The sequence below is a fragment of the Battus philenor genome, unplaced genomic scaffold, assembly GCF_028537555.1.
Source record: "Battus philenor isolate CCGP_79_NKW_IND1 unplaced genomic scaffold, ilBatPhil1.0.hap1 SCAF_23, whole genome shotgun sequence".
NCBI classification, from domain to species: domain Eukaryota; kingdom Metazoa; phylum Arthropoda; class Insecta; order Lepidoptera; family Papilionidae; genus Battus; species Battus philenor.
The window spans coordinates 7,643,635-7,666,711 of NW_027181686.1; the positions used below are offsets into that span (position 1 = coordinate 7,643,635).

At 30.3% G+C, this 23,077-nt stretch overlaps 4 protein-coding genes across 4 annotated transcripts; all 4 read left to right on the forward strand.

Annotated features, from left to right (window-relative positions):
- The first annotated feature begins 24 nt into the window (after nt 1-24).
- Hsc20 (iron-sulfur cluster co-chaperone protein HscB-like protein, mitochondrial) lies at nt 25-4,551 on the forward strand. Its single transcript, XM_068767677.1, has 3 exons — nt 25-502; nt 2,850-2,935; nt 4,250-4,551. Exons 1-3 carry the CDS (start codon nt 225-227, stop codon nt 4,549-4,551), a joined length of 666 nt encoding a protein of 221 aa, XP_068623778.1. The 5' UTR covers nt 25-224.
- Nucleotides 4,552-5,015: 464 nt separating this feature from the next.
- Nucleotides 5,016-13,329, forward strand: LOC137924386 (trypsin CFT-1-like). The gene is made up of 4 exons (XM_068767780.1): nt 5,016-5,070; nt 8,621-8,819; nt 12,009-12,264; nt 13,021-13,329. Exons 1-4 carry the CDS (start codon nt 5,016-5,018, stop codon nt 13,327-13,329), a joined length of 819 nt encoding a protein of 272 aa, XP_068623881.1.
- A 622-nt stretch (nt 13,330-13,951) lies between these two features.
- Nucleotides 13,952-15,967, forward strand: LOC137924252 (uncharacterized). Its single transcript, XM_068767631.1, has 3 exons — nt 13,952-14,038; nt 14,129-14,194; nt 14,707-15,967. Exons 2-3 carry the CDS (start codon nt 14,130-14,132, stop codon nt 15,212-15,214), a joined length of 573 nt encoding a protein of 190 aa, XP_068623732.1. The 5' UTR covers nt 13,952-14,038; nt 14,129; the 3' UTR covers nt 15,215-15,967.
- A 305-nt stretch (nt 15,968-16,272) lies between these two features.
- On the forward strand, nt 16,273-20,572 carry Bet3 (blocked early in transport 3). Its single transcript, XM_068767606.1, has 4 exons — nt 16,273-16,431; nt 16,507-16,712; nt 17,995-18,193; nt 19,728-20,572. Exons 1-4 carry the CDS (start codon nt 16,393-16,395, stop codon nt 19,812-19,814), a joined length of 531 nt encoding a protein of 176 aa, XP_068623707.1. The 5' UTR covers nt 16,273-16,392; the 3' UTR covers nt 19,815-20,572.
- The last annotated feature ends 2,505 nt before the right edge of the window (nt 20,573-23,077 follow it).

The following is a 23,077-nucleotide window of genomic DNA, read 5'->3' on the forward strand; positions in this document are numbered from 1 at the left end:
ACTTTGACAACATTTTCGTCTGACGTTTAGCTACTGATTACTTAAAGTCTATTAATTTAAATATTTCTGAAATAAATGACAGACTTTGACCAATAGACTTTGCTTAATTACTAATACTGATATTATGTCATAGGTAAAATCTATTGTATGTATTTATTACATTTGGCAATCAAGGTCTTGGCTGTTGGAAAATAGTGGACTAAACAAAAGTAGAATACTCCAAAATGATGAGATTTTTTCGTCTTATAAACATTATGGGTACAAAGCCGCAATTACATAGTTACTTTCGATATATTTCGTGTTGGTCATGTGGTAAAAATACGAATAATTTGGTTGTAAATTTATTTTGTTCAAATTGCAATGCATTGCAACATCCTGAATTTAAAGAGAATTATTTCAAGATCATGGGTACTAATGAGACGTATGACTTAGAAGAAAGTGAATTGGCTAAGAAATTTAAAGAACTTCAAAAGTATCTTCATCCAGATAAATTTGCTAACAAGTAAGTAAACCTACTTTTATTTTGATAACAAGATTTAAAATCTTACGGTGTATTAAAGTAAATGTTATACTTTAAGAATTTGTTTTGCTACTTTATTTAAATACTTATGCTATTACAATAAATATTTAAAATGTGTGTTGGATACATAAACCATAATTTATTTTGAAACTGGTAAATGTCTTTGTGTTGTTGGAAAATTGCATATTACTTAAAATAAAGTTGCATAAAAGAAATTAATTCAATAAAATAAATGTAATGTGCAATAAAGTAAATGGACTGGTGCCACTTTCAAAATAAATGTCTGCTATCAAAGTTATAATTAGTTTTCAATTTGATTAATATTACTTGTGCATAACTTTGAATAATTTATAAAATACTTACTACATTGATTGATATCCATCCATTTTGACAATTAACCCTTCTTTGCATGATTTTTACTATTTTTTTAAAATAAACCAGGGTGATGTAATTAATGCTCTAGATTAAAGGAAAAATATTTAAAAAAATCCTAGTGTGAATAAAAATATGTATTATGTAAAAAACATTATGATGGAAATTTACATCATCATGCAGTTTCACATATTTAGCCCGGTACTAAATAAATAAAAAAAGTTGTTTACTTAGTCTTCTTTTTTTAGTGATAATTCAAAAAACAATAATTATTTTATTTAAGCACCAATTGACGCCACATTTATTACACGAAATTGTAGAATAGCCTTTACATTTGGGAAATTTGCACCGGGGTGACCCACCTACTATTGGTCAATGTTCAGCACCATCTTTTCTTATGTTTTTTGGAGGGGGTGGAGTTGGAGAACCTTTTCTTTTTTTGATTGTAATTCTTCTTCTAGTACACTGGTGCCAAGACGCCCTCTTTTAGCTGCTTTGGTGGTTCCTTTGTTGCATAGCACAAAGGACAATTCATTTCTGAATTGGCCCATTGTAAGCAGTCTCTTTTTAGGTTCATCACTTTCTTGAGCATTTTTTTTATAAACAATCCAAGAGTTTATAATAGCAAGATCAAATAGATGAAAAAAATACGCAAATACCACTTTTTAGACCCCATTTTTATATGATTTCTGCCCAAAAAGCTATCCATGAGATCTACTCCTCCCATATGTTTATTGTATTCTTGGACAATAAACGGACAAGTAATATCAGTATGTATACCAGTATGATCTTGTGCTAGGAAATTTGATTACTGGCATGTATAATAATATACCAAAGAACTTATACAAATCATATTCTGTAAATGATATAGATGAACTGGGATTACTCTGTTTTTTTTTTATAAATTTGTCTCCTTTAGTAATGTTTTGATAAAAGCTTAAGTGATAAAATGGTTAAAACATTGATATGGAGTTTCTAGGTGTGATAGACCACCTGAAGCAACAGAACTCCCCAAGAAAGTAATTTTATCTGTGTCACACACCAGATACCTTTTTTTCCAAATCAAGTTTCTTTTGTCAAATGGAAAACTGGATGAAGACTGCAAATTAGATGAATTTGATGTGTGAGAGGGTGCTTGTTCGTCTGGTTTTACAAGAGGAGGTTCAACGTCAGCAGTTTCATCCACATCGTCATCATCATTCTCGTCCTGCAACACTTATAATTTCATCAGCATCGTGGTTTTCATCATCGGAATCTTAGTCATTAAGGCCATCTTCTGAGAGCCAACCGCCTTATAACTTACAAAGATAATCTGCAATATCTCTTTCATTCAAGTTTCCCCAAAAAACAACATAAAATAAACATTTACAAAAAAAATTTCCATACATTACAAGTGAAGTTACTGCATAGTGATGTAAATTTCTATCACAACGTTTTGAGAAATTCATTTATAGTGTTTTGATATAAATTGTACATAAAATAACAAAAACATGAAAACAAACCTTTTTTCCACTCATTTTCATTTTTTATTGTATTTTATATCTCGGTTTATTTCCATAAAACAATTTAAAATTTCGCTCCTTTCTTCCAGTCTCAACAAACAGCAGAATAACAAGTTCTAGGTCTGGTAATTCACAGTGACCTTTGCTATTTTTCGACAACCGCGTTTTGTTGTACGCAATAGTTGCTTAAAAAGTTGCGAGCAACAACAAATTTACGTTACAAGGGTTTTGAGTATCTTTTTTTGTTGACTAAATGTTATGATGGAAATTTCCATCACCATGCAAAGAAGGGTTAACGACAATTTAATAAATGCTCAAGTTAAAAAAACCTTGACTATTTGAATTTTCTGAAGTGCATCTTTATTTGTTAAAGTGCTGGCAGCAATATGATCTTGGTGCTTCTATTTAAAACAAAAACTTTCATAATTATTTGATTTTTTTTATTCTTATTTCAGACCAGAGCAAGAACAAGAAATCTCAGAGAAATACTCATCATTAGTAAATGAAGCATATAAAACACTTCTGGATCCATTATCCAGAGGTAAAGAAATTTATTAGTTATTTAATATTAAAATAGTTAGTTGATTTCAGAAACCTTAAGCACTATTGTAGTCTAATCAAAGGGTTAATAAATTTAGTCCCAAGTAGTATATCGTTAAAATATTAAAATGTAACCTGTATATAGGCTTAAAACTTAAGGTACACCATCAGTACATCAGTAAAAGCACATTTTGCTATACCCAAGTAACCAACCAGTTTGAGTATGATGTTTATGTAAAAAAAGGACCAATATTTAGCAACTTCCAAACACAGAGTCCACGGTGGCACTAATCAGTGTAACATAACTCCTGAAGATACCCTGGGAGGGGTGAAACATGTGTTGAGTGGTTCATGGTGGCAATTGTGTAATTCGCATTGTTTGCCGCATAAGCATTTATCAACAGGCTAGAGGGCGGTGCACTTTGTTGCACGACTACCACTGCATGTGCGGAAGTGGCTAAGTATTGGTCCTTTTCTTACTTAGGATGGACTTCCGCAAGGTAACGCCTGATTCCATTAAATATTTATGATATTTATTTCATCTGCGGAGGAGAATTATCACAATATTTAATTTTAATGCAAATATTTTTGTGGATATATTGTCTTCAAGTCATTGTGTAAGGGTTATAATAGAAAAAAAAATTCTATAAATTCTAAATATTATTTTGCAAAATTAAAGTCAAGAAAATTTATTTCTATCAAAATAAATTCATATTATATAAATATCCATAGTACAAATGTAACCTATTATTGTCACACATCTGAAATGTATTTGCTTGTTATGTGTTGAAATGTTTTTAAGAAAATTGTTTCAAGATAGTCGTAATAAAATATAATGAATGCCTTAATTATGTCAAAGTTTTGATATTTATAGACATCATTCTGTTTCAAAATATTTATCTAACATATTCGTTCTGAATATTTAAGTGAAGCTACATTGAAAAGATTAGCATTTTTCTCAAAGAGATTACTACAGTATCTTTTTCAATAACATGTTTGACTGTGTATGCAGAGGGTGTAGTTACGGCTAAACAAAATAGATTATAATTTATGGACTTGTAGACAACATATTCACTACATGTTAATTTACAACATAATGTTCTATTTTACAATTATTTATGTCGTGGATAATTAAGACATCCAACAGCGGAAAATAAATATATACATACACTATTGTATATAAATTTGCTTGTTAATCCTTCTTACCAATTTAGAACTACAAGGCTTTTTCAAAATTTTCTTGGATATTTATTTCTTGATTGATATTTAAATATGTATTATTTCAGGTAATTTTTAATTCGCAATTTTATTTTAGGCATATACATGTTAAAACTAAGGGGTATAGAAATTTCTGAAAATACTGAAATAGATCAAGAATTTCTTATGACAATCATGGAAAAAAATGAAGAAGTAGAAAATGCAGATACAGAAGAAGAAATAATGAAATTAAATAAAGAGAACAAAGAACATATCAAAAATTTGCAGAAAAAAGTATCACAGGCGTTTTTTGATGGCGACTTAAAAAGTGTTACAAAATTATTACATCATATGAAGTATTATACAAGTATAGATAACCAAATACAAGCTGTTATTCGTAATAAAGGTATTATTAGATAGGATACGTCTCTTATTCTATTTTATTCACTTTATTTTTTTTAAGCAATATGATTACAGTTTGAATAATAATGTTATTGATAGTTACTTAATAAAATGTTTATTTTTTTGACATGTTTTAGTAAATATTTTGGACCTAAATAAATGATATATATTTCAAGATCTTTCTGAAACACCTTATTTTCTGTAAAATATATACATAGTTCTGTGCATTATGTTAGACATTAAAATAATTTTCAATAAATAAATCATTCAAAAAAATTTTTACTATACTGCAACATAAACATTGAACCTAGTTATTGTTTGAAACATAGTTTTACGGCTTTCGTTTATCTGGCAAGTAATCTCCAAAAAGTCCTTTTAAGAAGCGGTAATTTATTTTGTCAAACAGTAGTACGAGTATATCGTAGGTTGGTCTTTGAAAAGTGACATTAAAACTGCATAAACCTACCCCAAAGATCGCCACGATGACCGCTCTAGCGCTGCCCGCATGCAGTGACACCAGCTCCCGCGAACTATGTCGTTAGTCCACCTACTTATTCTCTGTTGATGTTGTTGTTGACCTCCTGAGGGCTTTTACAGCTTAATCGGAGCGGAAGGGTCCGTATTAAAAATCCATTTATAGGAGGGCCTTCCCACGCCGCGTCTACCAGCACGTGGTCGCCACTGGAGAACCTTTCGGCCCCGAGTGAATATATATAATGAAGCTAACATGATCTACTATCTGAGTCTAAAAAGCAGCCAGTAAACATGACACTTGCATAAAGGCATTAAAATTCCTACCAAAGAAAATGCAATGTATGTTTTTCTTAAGACTCGAGATTAAATTGCTTTAAGATTAATTGAGATAATTTAGTTCTTTTGAAGATAGGGATATTATTTTGAATCAACGCTTTTGTGTAAACTAATAATAATATTGGACAACTATTAGGACCGTCTTTGAAGTATAATACAATGTAAAGGGCTCAAAATGTCTGATCGTCTGTGATAAATGCTAAACGGATGTTATTGACCAGCCCATGCCGAGGTCTTTTCTAGGGGTCCCATTAGCGTAATCATTGCATGGTGCGTTCACCGAAGCTAGCTGAAAACTCGACGACGAACCAATCCGGTGAAATAATGGCATGTAGCGGCTCGAGCCAAAGCTCCCGCGGGAGCCTTCAAGCCATCTCGAACCTGCGAATTCTGCAAATCCCACTTGGAGGTAGCGTAAGTACTGTCATAAAAAAATTAAATTACAATTTTAAGCACTTCGTACAATATCTTGATCTTGAACATTAATACCTTTTCACACTTAAATACAGCTAATTTTTTTTGAACTGATGCCCTATCGGACCAAAAGAAAATGGATTAGTTCCTATATTAATGAAAGAAACATTTAATAACGCCTGCCATTTTTCTTTGGAAAAGCTTTAGCGTCCCTAAAGGAGCAGTATCGCCGTCGTAGGAAACCAATGGCATATAGTAAAAAATAATTTTAAATTGTATGTTGCAACTTGCCTTATGTGGATAAAACAATTTCAAGTTATAGGTTAGTAAAAAATTATTTGTCAAGACTTGCCCACCACACTTAATCTATTGACAAAATTAATGGAATTAGGCGTTACCTCGCGGAAGTCCATCCTAAGTAAGAAAAGGACCAATATTTAGCCACTTTAGCACATGCAGTGGTAGTCGTGCAACAAAGTGCACCGCCCGCCAGCCCGGTGATAAATGCGTATGCGGTGAACAATGCAAATTACACAACTACCACCGTTAAATCAGTCAACACGTGTTTCACCCCTCCACGGGGCATCTTCAGGAGTTATGTTACACCGATTAGCGCCACTCTGTGTTTATTTATATATATACAAGGGGCACTCTGTGCACGTACAATAAATCCAGCAATAAAATCAATAATTAAACCTCAATATGTTGGAAATATAATTCCAATATTACAGACAAAAACATTGATAAATAACAAAACTATATGTCGTTATCCTCAGACTTACTTTAGGCTCACTTTATTATCTTAGAGGACGTGTTTCACTTTGTTTTAATAATCTTGCAGTGTCATAGTTTTTCTATATATCTCTTTGTAAATTTTATATTAAGTATAAATAGAAAGTAGCAATCAAAATAAAACACGGTGGTTATATGCGTAAATAATTTAAAGCCTTTTTAGCTGACAAATGCATATCTCATTTTCCAGTAAAAAGCTTTTGCGCCCATTTCCAATCAACAAATATAATGTGATAACTCTGTAATATAGTACAATAATTTATTGGCACACGATAGGCCAATAACTTTTAACATAAAATAGTAAACAAGAGTTTATTTTAATATGCGGTAATCAATATATTAACAAAGCTTTTATTACTATATCATTATCGCGTTATTATTTATGTAACCATTGATCCTTAGATAGTGTGTACCGTTCATTAATCGACAGCAAATGAGCTATACATTAAACCTTTTACACCTGTAAGCACATTCTGTATGTAGTTAAATACTCAAAAAAATAATATTTTCAAATAGCAACAAGTACTGGCATGAACACCGATTTTAACGGCACATTAATTAGTTTTAAAATAAATGCGAATATAATATTAGGATCGCGAAACAATTATAGATCAAACACAACACAAATGATTGATGTTTTAATATTCTTCAACATACCAGTTATTTCAATGTAAATGTACGACGAGTGTCAACACTTGATACTTGATATATACTTAATGTCTAAATGTAATGTTATTTAAACCAGCAAAACTAGCTGAAGTATATTATTAAATAATCAAAGTATATGGAACTTGGTCTGTTGACTGATTTACGTGATTGATGTGATAATGTAAATATGGAAAATTGTCAAAATTTATTTAAAAGAGCAACTGTAGGCTTTCGGTGGTAGGTTACTACTTATTATGTTAAAATAATTGACGATTCAAAAGCACGTGTATACGCCAACTTGAATAACAATATTTTGAACTTAGGGAAAAACTTACTTTTTTTCTTTTATTTAAAAATTTTGCTTATTGCTTAAAGCAGAGATTGACCTTTGCATAATAAATATGTTTTATAACAAATTTTTATGTTGTATAAATATATTTATTGTATTTAGAAGTATAAAATAAATATAAGACGGACATACAAGTTTATTTATTAAAATGTCCATAAATATTAATTAAAATTTCTTCTGCAATCGCTATTATAGGAGAAATCAATGCGTTTAAGACATCGTCGATTATTTTAAAATTAAAAGGAATATTTATTTTATCAAGTCTTTGAAGTCTAACTATATAATAAGGCACCATAACAGTTTATAACGCACGCTAAGTCCAAGAAAGCGCGTACGGGATAGACATTGCTCAGTTTGAACAAATATCTTAAGGTGATAGAAACACTTTATTGGAAAAAGAAATAAATTCTATGTAAAGTGATGAATAATCATAATTTATTATGTATTTCTTTATATATTATTTCATCGGCCACAGGTAAGATTTTAAAACCTTTCTAGAGCTTTTTTCAATAGTAATAATCTAATGATAAGCGTTTATCATTATTTGTTTTATTTTAGTAGTTCTTTACGATAACTCTTTATTTATTACATATCTCACAAAAAAAAATCACCTTACTCTCTCATCTCACAAATTAAACAATACATCATAGATAGAATTATTAAAGAAAAAGAACGTTTAATTATATATATTCAGTATACATTTTTTTTTTCTTAATTTGTCTTAGTTTAATTCTAAAGTATTAATAAATATTTTTTTAATCGGCTATGTTTGTAACATATATATTTTAAGTGACGTAGAAGACTTTCTACTCCACCGTTAACTTGAAATATGTAACCTCTGCAAGATCGATAATTTTATTATCTGTACCGCCTTTCAAAATGAAACATAATTATATTTGCGTACTGTTCTCTTTGGCAAGAGAAAATATGTTTATGGCGGGGAAATAAAGACTTAACCTACAAGAATTACAACCTATGCTTTTAAATTAAGCAAAGGTATTCTTTGATCACTCGATATATAACTTTTAAAGAATTTTAAGATAGCTGAATAAAGTATTTTTGTTATTTTTTTAGTTGCATGTCATTTACCAATCACACGAGTATTAGGAGGCGCGCCTACAACAATTAGTCAGTACCCAATTTTGGCACAGTTGCTTCTAGACCCTTGGGCTACCTTCCAGTACAGTCAGCATTGTGCTGGAGTTATTCTAACATCACGACATGTGATCTCTACTGCGCATTGCTTTCAATATAACGAAAACACCAGGAGAAAGTAAGTTCGTTTCTATTATATTATAAAAAACATTTTAGTTTCTTTTCTTTTTTTCTTAATAAACCGCGGTCATAAAACCATAGAATTCGTTGTGATTTCTCCGTTTTTCTCTTGAGCGCTTAGTAAATGTAAGAGCTTATGAAGTTAACCTAGCGAGTGAACGGATTAGGTTTAAGACATGATGGTTCGCAATTTGCTTTGTTTGATGTAATATAAACATATTTTTATTTTTTTACACTACGTATACAATATAATTATTAACAGTCCAAGAGCCAGTATACACTAGACTTTAGTTATTTTATATAAGTTAAAAGTTTCTCAGCACATTTTTTCACTGGTAACAGGTACGAAAGATCTGCGTAATAAAAAAAAATAATATCTCCTCGCAAGAATTACGTTACAATACAAAAGCGTACGTTGACCATTTATTAATTTATTTTAGAGAAACATACAGTGATAAAAGTTAAGGATAACAATAAAAATAAATAAGTGTAAACTAATTACATTTTTCCGCCAATAGAAAAAATTAGAATGTAACATGTTTATTACTTTGCCTAACTTTGAAAACAATAACTTAAAAATAGTAACCTAAAAAAATTATAGTGTATAGAGCACACGCACAATATATTCGGTTGGAGAATATTTTTTTATTAATTCTAATTTGTATCGCTAGTGTTTTATTTTAAAAAAATTTTTTTCGTTTTTGCTAAGCGGCTGGCAGAGGATTGCTGCTATTTGATACGAATCTTTCTTCTCCCAGCTGCGAGTCACGACAGCATATTACCATTATTTGCAATTTTTCTTACGGGTAAATACAGATAAAATTTATACGTATAAACAATACAATTTGGAAGTTTTATTCAATGATTAATGTACATTATATCACTGTCTCTCAGCTAAAGAATTGATGCCTTTGAAACATCTTTAAAAAAGCGGTTTGGAATTAAACAGGCCTAGGTCGAAAAATTTCACAGTGGGTTTGTTTTATTATTTATTGAATCTATATATAAGATTTGGCACCATTGGCTCTTGGACTATGGATAATAATTGTGTATATGCAGTGCCAAACAGAAAGTAATCTAGTTCTCCCGTTGAAAAGTCGTAAATTGTTATAGTTACTATCTTTCATTGGTTTTGCAAAGTACATATTACTTATTGTTTATTTTTTAATGATAAAGCAACGTTAAATTACTACTAAGTGTGTAACTCTATACTGCATAAATAAATGTAATTACTTACGGCAGTGAAACGTGGTCTCTTACCCAGGCCTCATTGGTAAACTTAAAGTTGCTCAACGAGCTACGGAGAGAGACTCATGAGAAGATGAAAATTTTACAACCTTTTATATGCCATGTCCACCTTAGCCTTTCTAAAATTCTTACTCCCCTATGTAACATATATATTTTTATATTAAAGCAAAAGGGTTAAACTCGCGTCGAGTCCTCTTTCGAATTACCCCGTTAAAAATCAAATTGCCCCCTGTTGTGCTTGGGCCTCTTGTTGGGAAATTCTGGAGAAGGTGCTTAGACGAACGAAAGTTACCAACATAGCCCAGCGTGTGTAAAAGTTGCAGTGGCAATGGGTAAGCCACATAGCGCGCACAACCGATGACTGGTCGCGCTTTTAGGTTCTGGAGTGGAATCAGTTTCCAACTAGTCTTACTGGAAATAAATGGTGGGAGCACATCTAGCAGTGGACGTTCTGCGGCTGAAATGATGACGATGCAATTTTATTTAATATTTTGGTGACTAATTTTACATACAGTGATAAAGTGATAAAATAAGTGATAAAATGCTATATCTAAACCATTCGGTGCTGCAAAAATCTTGTGGTAGTATATTTTACTCGACACGTATACACTCACCACCTTGACATATGACATGGCATGTCATATTATTTCAGTAATCATCTAGGCAACCTTGTAACAGCAATCTGGTATATTAAATTTACTCATTTTGACCTTAAAAATAGTGTTTTGTGAGTTATGAACATTGTTATTGTATAGTACTTGCTCCCATAAATTTCGTACTATTTTTTTAAATAATTCTAATTTTTATCGCTAGTGTTTGTTTTTTAATTTTTTTTTCGCCTTTACTAAACGCAGAATGTCGGGATAGGGTTGCCGCTATTTGCTACTGATCTTTCCTCTCCCAGCTGCGTGTCAAGACATCGCTTTATACATGTAAACAATAAAATTTGGAAGTTTTACTCGATTATACAGTAGTTGGTACATTATTTTATTTTGAGGTTTGTCAAATCGCTGCTCAAGCGAAGGCAAGGCAAGGCATTTAACGGTCTGTAGCCGTTAAATGCCTTGAGGTTTAGAACAATATGCCGGGCCAACTCATCAAAAGATTCTGCCGTAGATTTTTTCCTGAGGAGGTCCGGTAAGTTGAATGGACGTATATTAAGGTTATCACGTAAGGTATATCGTACTGTTAAAAGTTAATAATCTGTTGTTTAGAAAAAATAGATAAAAATTGTATTTCGGACTGTTATGTACACTTTATTAATTTAAATATTGTCTTAATTATTAATAGAAAACAATGAATTATTTATAAAAATAAACGTCCAGATTCCTACATTGCTGAACTTTAATTAAAATGCGAATAACCGAGGATCCCGACCCTGTCTTTTGTTTTGGTTGACGTGAATTTGTCTTTTTTTGGTTTAAGCCTTTATTTATGCTGCAGTAGTATTAGGTAGACTAGTAATAATGTCTTAATCTCCTTAATCGACTATAGCCGGTTTGCATACTCTGTACTATTAACCACAAGTTTTTCCGCTATTTTGATTAAATATAAACTTCGTCAAAATTGATTTATTTAGCTTATCCCCAGCTACGTGTTTGTCTGCTTTTAACCATGGTAATATTTTCAAGATTTCGATATCAAAACCAATTTTGAGTTAATGGTTTTAATAAAGTTTTTGTTTTCTATAGCAACTATTTTGTTAGTTTACGGCATTTAAGACCAACGATTTAGATGTAAAAAGTTATTAAAAATCACCAGGTTTGTAAAGGAAATAAGAATATCGTTAATATTACTTTTCTCGGAATTTTTCGACAAAATATTTTTATATTTTTCGATAAAAGAGATAATATGTGCTGGTACTACGTTGTAATAGATTGATATCCAGTACCTAGAGAATGTTATTTAGATTAATTAATTTAAATAAATATATTTTCAGCTATACCCAACCTCGTTATTGGAAGGTACGAGTAGGTTCGACATATCGTACCCGGGGCGGGGTTTTACACAGGCTAAAGAATATAATACCTCATCCAGAATTCGACAAGTATTATTTTAAGAATGATGTAGCTGTGTTGATTGTGGCAACACCATTCACGATGTATAGGTTTGTAGGACAAGCAACAATAACCAAACCTTGGACTGAGATTACTCCGAATTCTCTGTGCGCACTTGTGGGATGGGGTGCAACACAGGTAAGTGCTAATCGGTTTAAAATCTTCAAAATAACTCTTAAAAACTTTGATCGTGGACGTTTACTGCAACTGACTACCGTTGAGGTAGAAAAGTTGTAAGGTAGCGATCACGAGCCGGTAAACGCGGCGTGGGTAGGCCCAAATCTGAGTAGGCGAATGACATAGTCAGTCGCGGGCAGCGCTAGAAAGGTCATCGTGACGATCTTACGAGGAGGCCTATGGTTTACAGTGGGCGTCTATCTGCTAACGCAATGATGATGATTTATTGGGTTGGCAACTAAGTCATTGCGGATTTCAAATAAGAATAAAAATTCAGAATGTTTTTAAAAAAAATATAACTTAATTCAATTAAAAAATTGCCTGTTCTTGTCGATGACTTTTTTCATCGTTCTGGTAATATAAAAATTTCTCCGTTCGTCAAATGTCTGGTCTTTGCTATTAAAAAACCGAATTAGGTGCGATCTGATATCACTTTCTTAAAAATTTAACCATTTTGAGAGTTTTGCATGGAACAAGACAAATAATAACACAAAGGCGCAAGATCAGGGCTATATGATGGGTGCGATATATACATTTGTCAGAAAAGAGTTCTATCTTTTGTAAAATAAAAGCAAGCTTTTTATGTACACTTACGAAGTAGTAAAGAAAATGACGATTATCATTATATGCACATATATTTTCACAATTAAATTTTCCATAAGGTCTAGGGCCTCATATTGTTACATCAGTCGATAAACCAAAAGTGATGTTTTTCAGCGTGGAGGAACCCAACCCGATCAACTTCAACACACGACTATGGTAACTGTAGATCAACAGGAATGCATAATGCGATATAATACAATTGGAGCGATTATAGAAGATTCCATGTTTTGCGCCGGAAATATAGAAATGGATGGAATCGACGGATGCTATGGGGATTCAGGAGGACCATTGATATACAAAGGAGTGGTGGTTGGCTTAGTGTCATTCGGATACGGCTGCGGACTGCGCTACTACCCTGGAGTTTATACAAAATTATCTCATTTCACTGATTGGATCGTTAAAACAGTGTCTTTTAATAAATAAATCATCTGTAGATAACTGTACATTCATTCCTTTAAATCTTTTACTTCTATTTTAAATGACTCTGTTTAAAATAATCACTTTAAAATATCTTACATTATTTTTTTTATTGCAATGCGATTGGCCAATAACTTCTGTCAGTAGTCTGTAGCGTAATAAAGGAACATCAATTTTGATAACGCATTATGTTGTTTATTATTTCTAAAACAATTAAATGTTGGATGGGTTGTATCACATTAATTGACAGCTTTAAATCTTTTACCCTTATAATCAATCACTCTGAATATAACAATTGTTTTAACTACTATTATTAATACGATTTGAGATAAAGAAACGAAGAAAAATATAAAATCAATCTAAATATCTCTATTTATTTTATGCGAATTTTTATGAAAATAACAAGTTTTCGGAATTTGAAAACAACTTTTTTTACCTCCACGTAATTAACAATTACTTTTAAAAATATTTTATTAGCGAGTTCGAAAAAAAAAATTAAAGACATAACAAAAATTTAGTAATTGTTAAATTGTGGTCATTGCTTCACCTATCTGACCACAGATAAACAAAAATACTTTTTGATAAGAAATTGCAGTCTTATATAAAACACACTCATCGCTTTTAACCTATTTACAACCACAAAAATTTTAAAGAGGAAATATTTTTATTTATTTAAATATTAAAATAATATACGTGTGTATCAGCATTAACCCAGGTAACGCAGTTTAGATATATTTTATTTAAAAACAATTAATTGATATTCATTGTAATAATTAATAAGAAATACTGTCGGAAACTTTTATAGGATGAAAACGCAAACAAATGACATTAGCGAAACTTTAATAGAAGATGACGATGAAGATCAACTAAGGTAAATTTACTTTGTTCATTAATAATCACATAAAATAAGTCATTTAATGTTCAAAATAAAAATTAGATCTGGTAAATATAAAAACTGAGTTAAAACACAGTATACTAAATCAGTAAATTTAGATCTCAATACAACTTTTGCATAATTTAGAATTTTATATTTAACAGTTCCGAATTACATTAGTTTGTTAAGTATAAAAAATATTGCCAATAATATGAACAATCATCACTTCATTTATTCATATTATTATAATTTAAAATGATCACTTGTCTTTGTCATTAGTGTGGCACAAGAGCTCAATTTGTAAGAAACTACAATACAATTAATCTCTGCTACAATGGCATCCTCAACCTAAAATATGTGGCTATAAAGGTTTTAAGTGTACCATGATCTAAAAAATAGCCCACAACGAATTAAGTTATTTATTTTTATTTGTGACGTCTTTCACAAATATTCCTAATTCGAAAATTTCAGTTTTTTTATAAATTATTTTAATCATTTGTTTTTTACAGCTTAGATTCATGGCTTTTAGCACCATCACCAAATTATATCACAAACAAAAACAAATTTTATCCTTATTCTGAAACACCAACTTTTAGCCCTTTTGATCTAGTCAAAATACCCGCTTCTCTTAATAAATTGTTGGACCATGTTGATTATTGGGGCGAAGGAAGAATAATATCCAACTCATCAAAACAAGTATGCGGTTTTACTAATTGCTATAACGTCAATCACCAATACAAAGTTGTAAGTGAGGGAATTGATGTCAACAGAAAAATTCCTAATAGGATTCCTATCCCAAGTTATAGAGATTGTGACACAAGTCGATTTATTAAAAACGACTCTGTGAAGCTAGTGACAGTTACAAAACCCAAAATTAATGAAAGTTGCGCCAAAGATATTGCTAGAATGGTAAATAACGATTTCGGCAAAGTAATTATAGTTTGTAATGAAGACGATGCTGCAGACCTAAAATTTATTGAAAAGGAACTAAAGAACAAGGGTCTTGTCTATTATTAAGGTTATGAATTACCCAATATTCTTAAAGAATTAAAACCAGGAAACAATGCTAAATCATTTATAAGTGTTAACAGCTTAAAGGAAAAATTGTATACAGAAATAAAAGAAGCCTCCTACAGAAATTCTGTAAAAACGAGTAAAGTGTTATATGATAATGGATTTACATTACCTATAATATATATTTTGAAAAAACTATTGCGAGAACGAAATAAAAATTTTATGGCTTTTACTTATCAACTTTGGTACAATGGTGGAAAAGATATTGTCAATAATTGCCTTTACCAGTCTTTTAGTCATATCTTTAAACAAAATTCTGTTATGTTATTACATCCAACGCATAAACTTTATATTAACTTAGGTCACAAACTTAAACATCTGAATAAAATGATTGCACGAGGTGATATCAAAGAAGAAAATAACGGTTCGTTTTGTTGGCAATTAGCTCCTCAATGGGACAATAATTCAGTTTATTTTCAAATCTTTAATGTCAGTAGTAATTTATATTTAACACTAGACAAAAACATGAATGTTTTCGAATACAGACAAGCTCAAGCTGAAGAAATTTCTACCGAAGAAAGATTTTTGTGGACCTTAGAACCAATTTTTGATAAAAACGAATTGTATTTTCGTATCATGAATGTTCAGTTTAAACAAGGATTAAATTTAGATCCCAATAAAAAAGATAAAGATGGAAGAATTCTTTGGGGCCAAAACAAATTCTTTGATTCTGATAGATTTAAATGGATTATTGTACCTTGCAACGAAAATTAATGTTCTTTAATAAAGTTATACTCTTGAATTGTTTTTCATTTCATCAAATATTTACTACGATAACCTACCACTATACATGTTATGATCAACTTTTAGCTAACATACTAAAACGTTAAACTACATGAATAATTATTTTATTAAGTAAAGGTAAAACTAGTAAATATATTAGAGGGGAACTTTTAGTTTATACCCGGCATTTATTTCATTTGAAAAATTATATCACATGGCAGCACACCTTACAAATTAACATTGACAACATCCTTGTAACTGTCAGAGCTAGACTGAAATTGAAGATAATTGAATTTTACTCTTTCTTATGCTCAGTTGTTTGACAAACATATTCAGGCATTACCAATATAAAATTAGTACATCTTATTTTGCTCGTTTAAGTAATAAAATAAACAAGCATGTCGAGACAAACCTCGAGACTCGACGCTAAGAAAGTTGTAAGTTCTTTAAGCATTGCTTTTGATTTATTACGTATTAAACGAAATTAAAATTTAAACTATTAATATTTTCAGAATTCCGAACTATTAACACTCACGTATGGCGCACTGGTTTCGCAAATGTTAAAAGAAACTGAGAACACAGACGATGTAAATAAACATTTGGAGCGAATCGGTTACAATATGGGCGTACGATTGATCGAAGATTTTCTTGCACGAACTTCTTCAAATCGTTGTTTAGAGATGAGAGAAACTGCTGATAAAATTCAACAAGCTTTCAGGTTAAAAATTTTAAAATATAAACCATCATATTAATTGAATTTTTCTTCTTTCTTAGTTAATTTTTTGATCATAGAGCCATGTAAGTTATAGGTTCACAGGAAGATAAATCTTATCTTTATACAAATTTAAAACAACCTTTTTTATAAGTAAAATATATAATTTCAATACCCACTTTTACAAAAGAGTTTTCTAAATAAAATATTTTAAATGATGATAAAAAGTTTTTCATGGAAATAGATGTTCTGCATAACGTCCCACTCTTAGTGCATTTGGAACATGTCTCCATTTAAAGTTCCAATACAAAAGAAAAATATTTCAAAATACAAGTTTACTTTATATACTTTGATGAAACTTTTAAAGATATCAAAACTAAGGTTAAAGTTTATTTCAAAAGCCATGTTTTATAATTAATATATTGTCAAAGTAGAAACTTTATTAAAAATACTAGCTGCTCTGATAGACTTGGTACTGTCAAATGTTACTGGCTTGTGGCACTCCATTAAAAAAAAAGCAAGTCCCAACATTCTGTTTTATACACTGATTGTCAAGATTCATTTCATTCATTGTGATACTTTTGAAATATGAAGGGGCTGGCACTTAATCTGATTGTTACATATAAACTAAAGTGTAGTATTTAAAATTTTCTTTGCAATTGTTTTAAGAATCCTCTCCATAAACCTTGGCATAATAATAGTGTGCAAAAATAATAACCCAGGTTGTTCAAGCCATTCTCAAGTTTGTGTTCAGCAACACACATTTTCTTGTATGTAAAATCTAAACTAATCTTTATATACATGAAAACGAATTTCTAAATGTGTTATCAACCCAAGGTAAATATGATTAAAATAATTAAACAAATGATTGTAAGGATCTTTCTATACTGTCACATATTTATTACATCTTTTGACAGTTTGACTTTCTTCTGTGTGTATGTTTTAAAATAATGTTGTCTAGGATTTATGGGAATATTGCTGATAAACGACAAGCTGATTTTTAATGAATTGTGTTTACATTGTATCTGCTTTCAAGATAGGTGAAACAGATGATTTTTCCCATTCCTAAAGTGTTATTTAAGTTATCCAAAAAAAGTTTTTTAAGGCTGTTAATAAATGTTAATATTGAACACCCTTGTCAATTTTTAAAGTTGATGGCCCACTACAGTTCCGACTTTACTATATTTATGTTCATTAGCAAATGGTCCTTTAAGGTAATAATCTACTCTGCAGAAAAATTTATCATTTTTAATACCATATATTATATACTGTGTATTGAATATTCCAGATTATACCTCAATATGCAACCAACTGTAACCAGCTGGAGTAGTTCAGGAGATGAGTTTTCACTAGTATGGGATCAGTGTCCTCTTAGCGAATGGGTCGAGATACCTAATAATGGCCTGAAGTATTGTGCTTTGATACCTGGTGCTATACGTGGAGCTCTGCAGATGGTACAATTGGATGTACAATGTTGGTTTGTACAGGTAAAAATGATGATTTTGTTTGTAAAAATTATGTAAATCAAACTTTTAAATTGCAGTATTGTTATAATTGAGAAGTCCGAGGAAACAAACTTTTGAATTAGAAACCATTTTAAATCTTACATGGTTTATTATTAAGAGTTAAGATTTAGACAAATTTGGAGACAAGATTTTTTCTTTAATTTATTTATACTTCTCCTATGTTATATCTCCCATTTTCACTGTTACTTACTTCATTTTATTCCTTAGGATATCTGAATTTCACTCTATACTATGTCTTTACTCTGGGTGTAGTTGTGTTATTTTAGGATGGAGCCCATTCATTATCAAATTTTTTGGATGGTTACAATATGGCCTCCATCGGACATCTCACCCCATTTTCGTTTTAGCGATTAACAGCAAACCTTTACTTTTTACTTATTTAAATTATATCAAACTATTGTCTAAATTTATAATTCAATCAATATATTATTTTCATATATTCATTAACTTTAGTATGTATTATTTACTTCAGCTTTAATGCTATCTACAGCGCCATCTAACAGTATTTTATATCAATATAACGACTAACAATATTTGTAGAGCGACATCTAGGATTCAAGTAAAGAACTACGTTTTAATATTTAGTCTTGCAGAGTATAAAAAATATCTGAAATAATTTAACTTTTTTCAACCTCCATCGGAGTGTCAAATGTAGGTTCTGAAATACAAATGGTTTAGTTTTTGATATAGTTCACAAAAACCACTGCAAACTTTCGTGAGCTCATATCAGACTAAGCTTTAAAAGCCTTAGGGCTAACAGCACCAACATCTTCGAAACAGTACACTACAATATTTAGCTTTAGTGGCAAAAAACATATTTCCTTGATATTGCAGAAAATAAAAATATCTTAAATCCAGAATTTGAAGCCTATTAAGTTATCTTATTATCCGATAAGATATATGATTACCTATTTAAATTAAGTTTATTTATGCTGAGAAATTATTAAAGCAGTTTCAATTATGTAATTAACCTATGGACAATTTAAGAAATGAAATTATTCTATTTACGATCTCAGGACAAACAAGTTTAGTTTATTGTTCCCCTCCCTCATGTACAAATAGCTCTGCATTACAGACATACACATCTCTAAATTTTTACGATACAAAAGAGCTTATAAAAGGCCAAAATTACGACTGAGTAAAAATGCATTCAAATATCGTTTCTCTGGTCATTAGTCTGCTTAAATATTAAGGGGACAGGAAAGTAATATAGTTTCTGCCGACAGATTTAACCGATTGATTTTAGATTTTTACCTCTCCGACATTGAAAATTTGTATACTAAATGGCAAAAGGTTGTTAAAAATGAAGGTGAATATATTGTTGATTAGAAATAAAACTTGTTAAAAATGTAGTTGTGTGAATATAACTTAAGAAAGCGACATTACTTTCCGGTTCCCCTAATATTTCTTCATGGCCAATTAACACAAATTCAAATTGCTTTAATATATATTTACAGTTAGTACATATTGCTTTAATTTTTTTATATAATTTCAGGACCAGTTAAAAGGCGACGCTGTGACTGAATTGCGAGTAAAATATATCAAGAGATTAGAAGACGCAGTGCCTGCGGGTGAAGATTAAACATTTTAACGTTAATTGTTAACTTTGTTTTTATGCTTAAGGCAGACTTGATTTATAAATGATTTTAGTTATTGAATACGTATTGATCAGTGGCTAAAAGTATAGTGTAAGTTTTATTATTTTAATTGTTTATACAAAGATATCAGAAGCAGGCCACTACTAACCAGTACTGTAAGAAATTTATTAGAGAGGCCTATGTCCCATGGCTGAAATAATGGTACAAAGATGGACTTTAAAATACAATAGTTGGTCCCTTGGTCATATTCTAACCGCATGAAGTTAATCGAAAAGTCGTTAAAGGCGTATTGTGTTACTGCTCTAACGGAGGATCCATTCACATTAGTGACTAATAAACAGCAGTCCCAGAGTAAAAAATATAATGACTTAAGCTTCTTTACAGTACTTATTGGCTTTGGCATAGAACCTTCGTGGCGTTACTGTCGTAAACGTGGGGAAGCTGTAAATACTAGAGGTAGAAAAACTTGTAAAACCGTAATAATATGCATAGAAAGAATAAAATTGTTTGAACTCGTAAGCGCATATTGAGTAATAAAAATTGAAATTTAATTATCAATAAACAAATGCATTCGATATTATAATATTTCTAAACTATGTTTATTTACAACAATGTTATTAATTTTTTTAGTATCTACTGCTTTTACAAAGCTACGTCTCTGGTGTTAAAACATTTTTGTTTTTTAATAATTAAATATGAAATATTACATAAATACCCTTGTTTTCACATCTACATATAATTGACTCTTGTTAGACTTGCAGAAATGTAATGTGTAAATGTGTGTAATTAATAAACATGATATGTGATCACAAGTAGTGTTTCAGGTTTTTTTTTTGATCCAGAAATCAACTTTTGAATTGATTCTTTTAAAATTCTATATTAACTGTTGATGATATTATCCAACTTTTGTCTCTGTTTTTGATGAAAGGCTTTTCTTTTGCATAACATAATAAGTTACAACTACACAATATTATACAATAGTGCCGCAAAGTGGAGAAATATTGTTAGCAGTATAAAGAATTACTACATAATTCGTGCAGCAGAAAATGGAAGGAGGGGCAACTAGGGGCAAAATATAACAACACTCAGAAAAAGCTTGAAACTTTATTTAATTACTTATTAAAGTTTACTGTTACCACAATAAACAGTTAAAGTAATTATAGATTATAAACAAGGTATATAAGTATATTTATGAAGTGCCCAATTAATATTAAAAAATATATGCAGATCTCAATTAATTCGGCCAATGCTTTATGTCGTTGTCGCACTGGCGTTTTTATGTCATTGCTTGGTGGTCATAAATCCAGATGACATATTTGGGGCTGTCCACATGACTCCTTTTCAAAGACCTTTTTATAAGCAGTAAAAATTTGTGAATTTCACTGTGCGTTCTGTTCTGCCTATGTTGCTTTTTTTCTCTTTCTTCCTAATATCTCCTTTTTTCTTAGGCTCATGTCTTTTCCAGGACTTCTGTACTGATTGGAAGGATTAGTAAGCATTTGTCGAATTAATTAATGTGTGTTCTGCGAATATTAATTAAACACTCCACATATTCATGTAATAAAATAAAATATTTAATAGACAAAATGTTTTTTATTTAAATATTCCAGATTTTTCTAGAACGTATGTCACTTTTAAACTTATAATTATTGTTAATGTTCCGTTCTACACAAAAAATGCGAACGCTGTAAAAGCCAAAACGGCTAACAGCGCCCATCAACTTTCGAATATAGCCAGCTGTAGACGTCCAACGTAAATTTTGTTTTAAAAATATCAACATCATACTTTGTTTCATTTTTATTTTTTTAATTTTTTTTTTATTTTCATTCCATGTAATTCTTAGAAGTAATTAGGGTCTATATTTAAATGAATGTTTGTAAAACTCACTCCTGTTGTGTGTGTAATGTTCACCTTAATTCATAAAAGGAACAATTACAGTTCTAAAGGCTTTTGAGATACAATACTTTTTAATGAATTTTTTTTTTCCTTACAGTTATGTAGATAGATGTACACGAATATGTATAACCTGTATTTAATAAAGTATTAAAATATGTGTTTATTTATTTATTTCATCGTTTTAAAATGCGGTAAAAAATCTATGTTATATTTATCTACTGTTCACCTTAATAGTAAAAGAATCAGTTGCAATCGAGTGGTTGATAACAATTCTCGTCGTACGTACCTTAAAGGTAACTAGAGGGATATACCACAATCGCCATGCTTGGCAGGCGAGTTGGCGATTATGGAATTATGTATGGTACGCAAAGGAAGCTCCTGCCTATCCTATTGAAATTTGTTTGTTAGCAATAGTAATCCCATATAATGCACAAAATGTGGATTATACGATATTGTATCCCAAAATTCGAATCCGCGACCTAAAAAGTCTTAGCCCTCTACCCTTAGTCTACCACTGCTCACATAGAGATACAATTCAATTTATTTATAAATAGGATTTGTTATTTCTTACACTTATATAGATAAATGTACACGATTAATTAAAACTTGTATTTAATAGAGTAATAAAAATAAGCTTATTTGTTTTATCGTTTAATTTATAATGATGTAATAAATGATAGGAGTGTTTTAAAAAACACAGTTATAAATAAAAAAAATGAGTCACTTTGGACTGTCAGTGTACATATTAACTTATAAAATATTCAGTTGCAGTTATTTGAAAATATGTTTTGTTGTCTCTTTATCGTTATGTAGATAAATGCACGTGAATATGTATTATCCCTATCTACAAACGAAAGTAATAAAAATTCTTTATAAAATATTTAACATTATTTAATTTGTAAAGTAATTTAATTTGTAATATTTATATCACATGATTCATTGTCTACTTCCCAATTTGTTAGAAATGCAGTTATATGCAAAAAATTAAATTAAAAACGGAAATACATAATAACATAGATTGCTGAGATTTGCTTTTGGATTCTTCATACGTTTGCAATGTTATTTCTTTATTGACACACTTATTCATACTATTACGACGAGTTGAATGTTAGAGGCGTTTTTTACCAGTTTCAGGGATGCAGAGGTAAATTAATAAAGTTACATAAAATAAGTTAATATCATAAAAGAGAAAATAAAATTAAAGTGTAGAAAAAAAACTTTTTTAAAGTTTTTCGAAATATATTCATGATATATTGAAATTATGTTCGTTAAAATCTCAGGACACAAATCAGCTTATTGTCATATAAAACATTATTGATCTTAGCATAAAGTATCCTCAACGTAATGTTAC

Bases quoted from the DNA above. Each gene is read 5' to 3' on its own strand.
- Bet3 (XM_068767606.1), top strand. From the start codon at position 16,393: ATGTCGAGACAAACCTCGAGACTCGACGCTAAGAAAGTT. The intron at 16,432-16,506 runs GTAAGTTCTTTA...TAATATTTTCAG, and splicing joins GACTCGACGCTAAGAAAGTT to AATTCCGAACTATTAACACT. The intron at 16,713-17,994 runs GTTAAAAATTTT...TGAATATTCCAG, and splicing joins AAAATTCAACAAGCTTTCAG to ATTATACCTCAATATGCAAC.
- Hsc20 (XM_068767677.1), top strand. From the start codon at position 225: ATGATGAGATTTTTTCGTCTTATAAACATTATGGGTACAAAGCCGCAA. The intron at 503-2,849 runs GTAAGTAAACCT...TTCTTATTTCAG, and splicing joins CCAGATAAATTTGCTAACAA to ACCAGAGCAAGAACAAGAAA. The intron at 2,936-4,249 runs GTAAAGAAATTT...ATTTTATTTTAG, and splicing joins TCTGGATCCATTATCCAGAG to GCATATACATGTTAAAACTA.
- LOC137924386 (XM_068767780.1), top strand. From the start codon at position 5,016: ATGACCGCTCTAGCGCTGCCCGCATGCAGTGACACCAGCTCCCGCGAA. The intron at 5,071-8,620 runs GTTAGTCCACCT...TTATTTTTTTAG, and splicing joins CAGCTCCCGCGAACTATGTC to TTGCATGTCATTTACCAATC. The intron at 8,820-12,008 runs GTAAGTTCGTTT...ATATATTTTCAG, and splicing joins AACGAAAACACCAGGAGAAA to CTATACCCAACCTCGTTATT.
- LOC137924252 (XM_068767631.1), top strand. From the start codon at position 14,130: ATGAAAACGCAAACAAATGACATTAGCGAAACTTTAATAGAAGATGAC. The intron at 14,195-14,706 runs GTAAATTTACTT...TGTTTTTTACAG, and splicing joins GACGATGAAGATCAACTAAG to CTTAGATTCATGGCTTTTAG.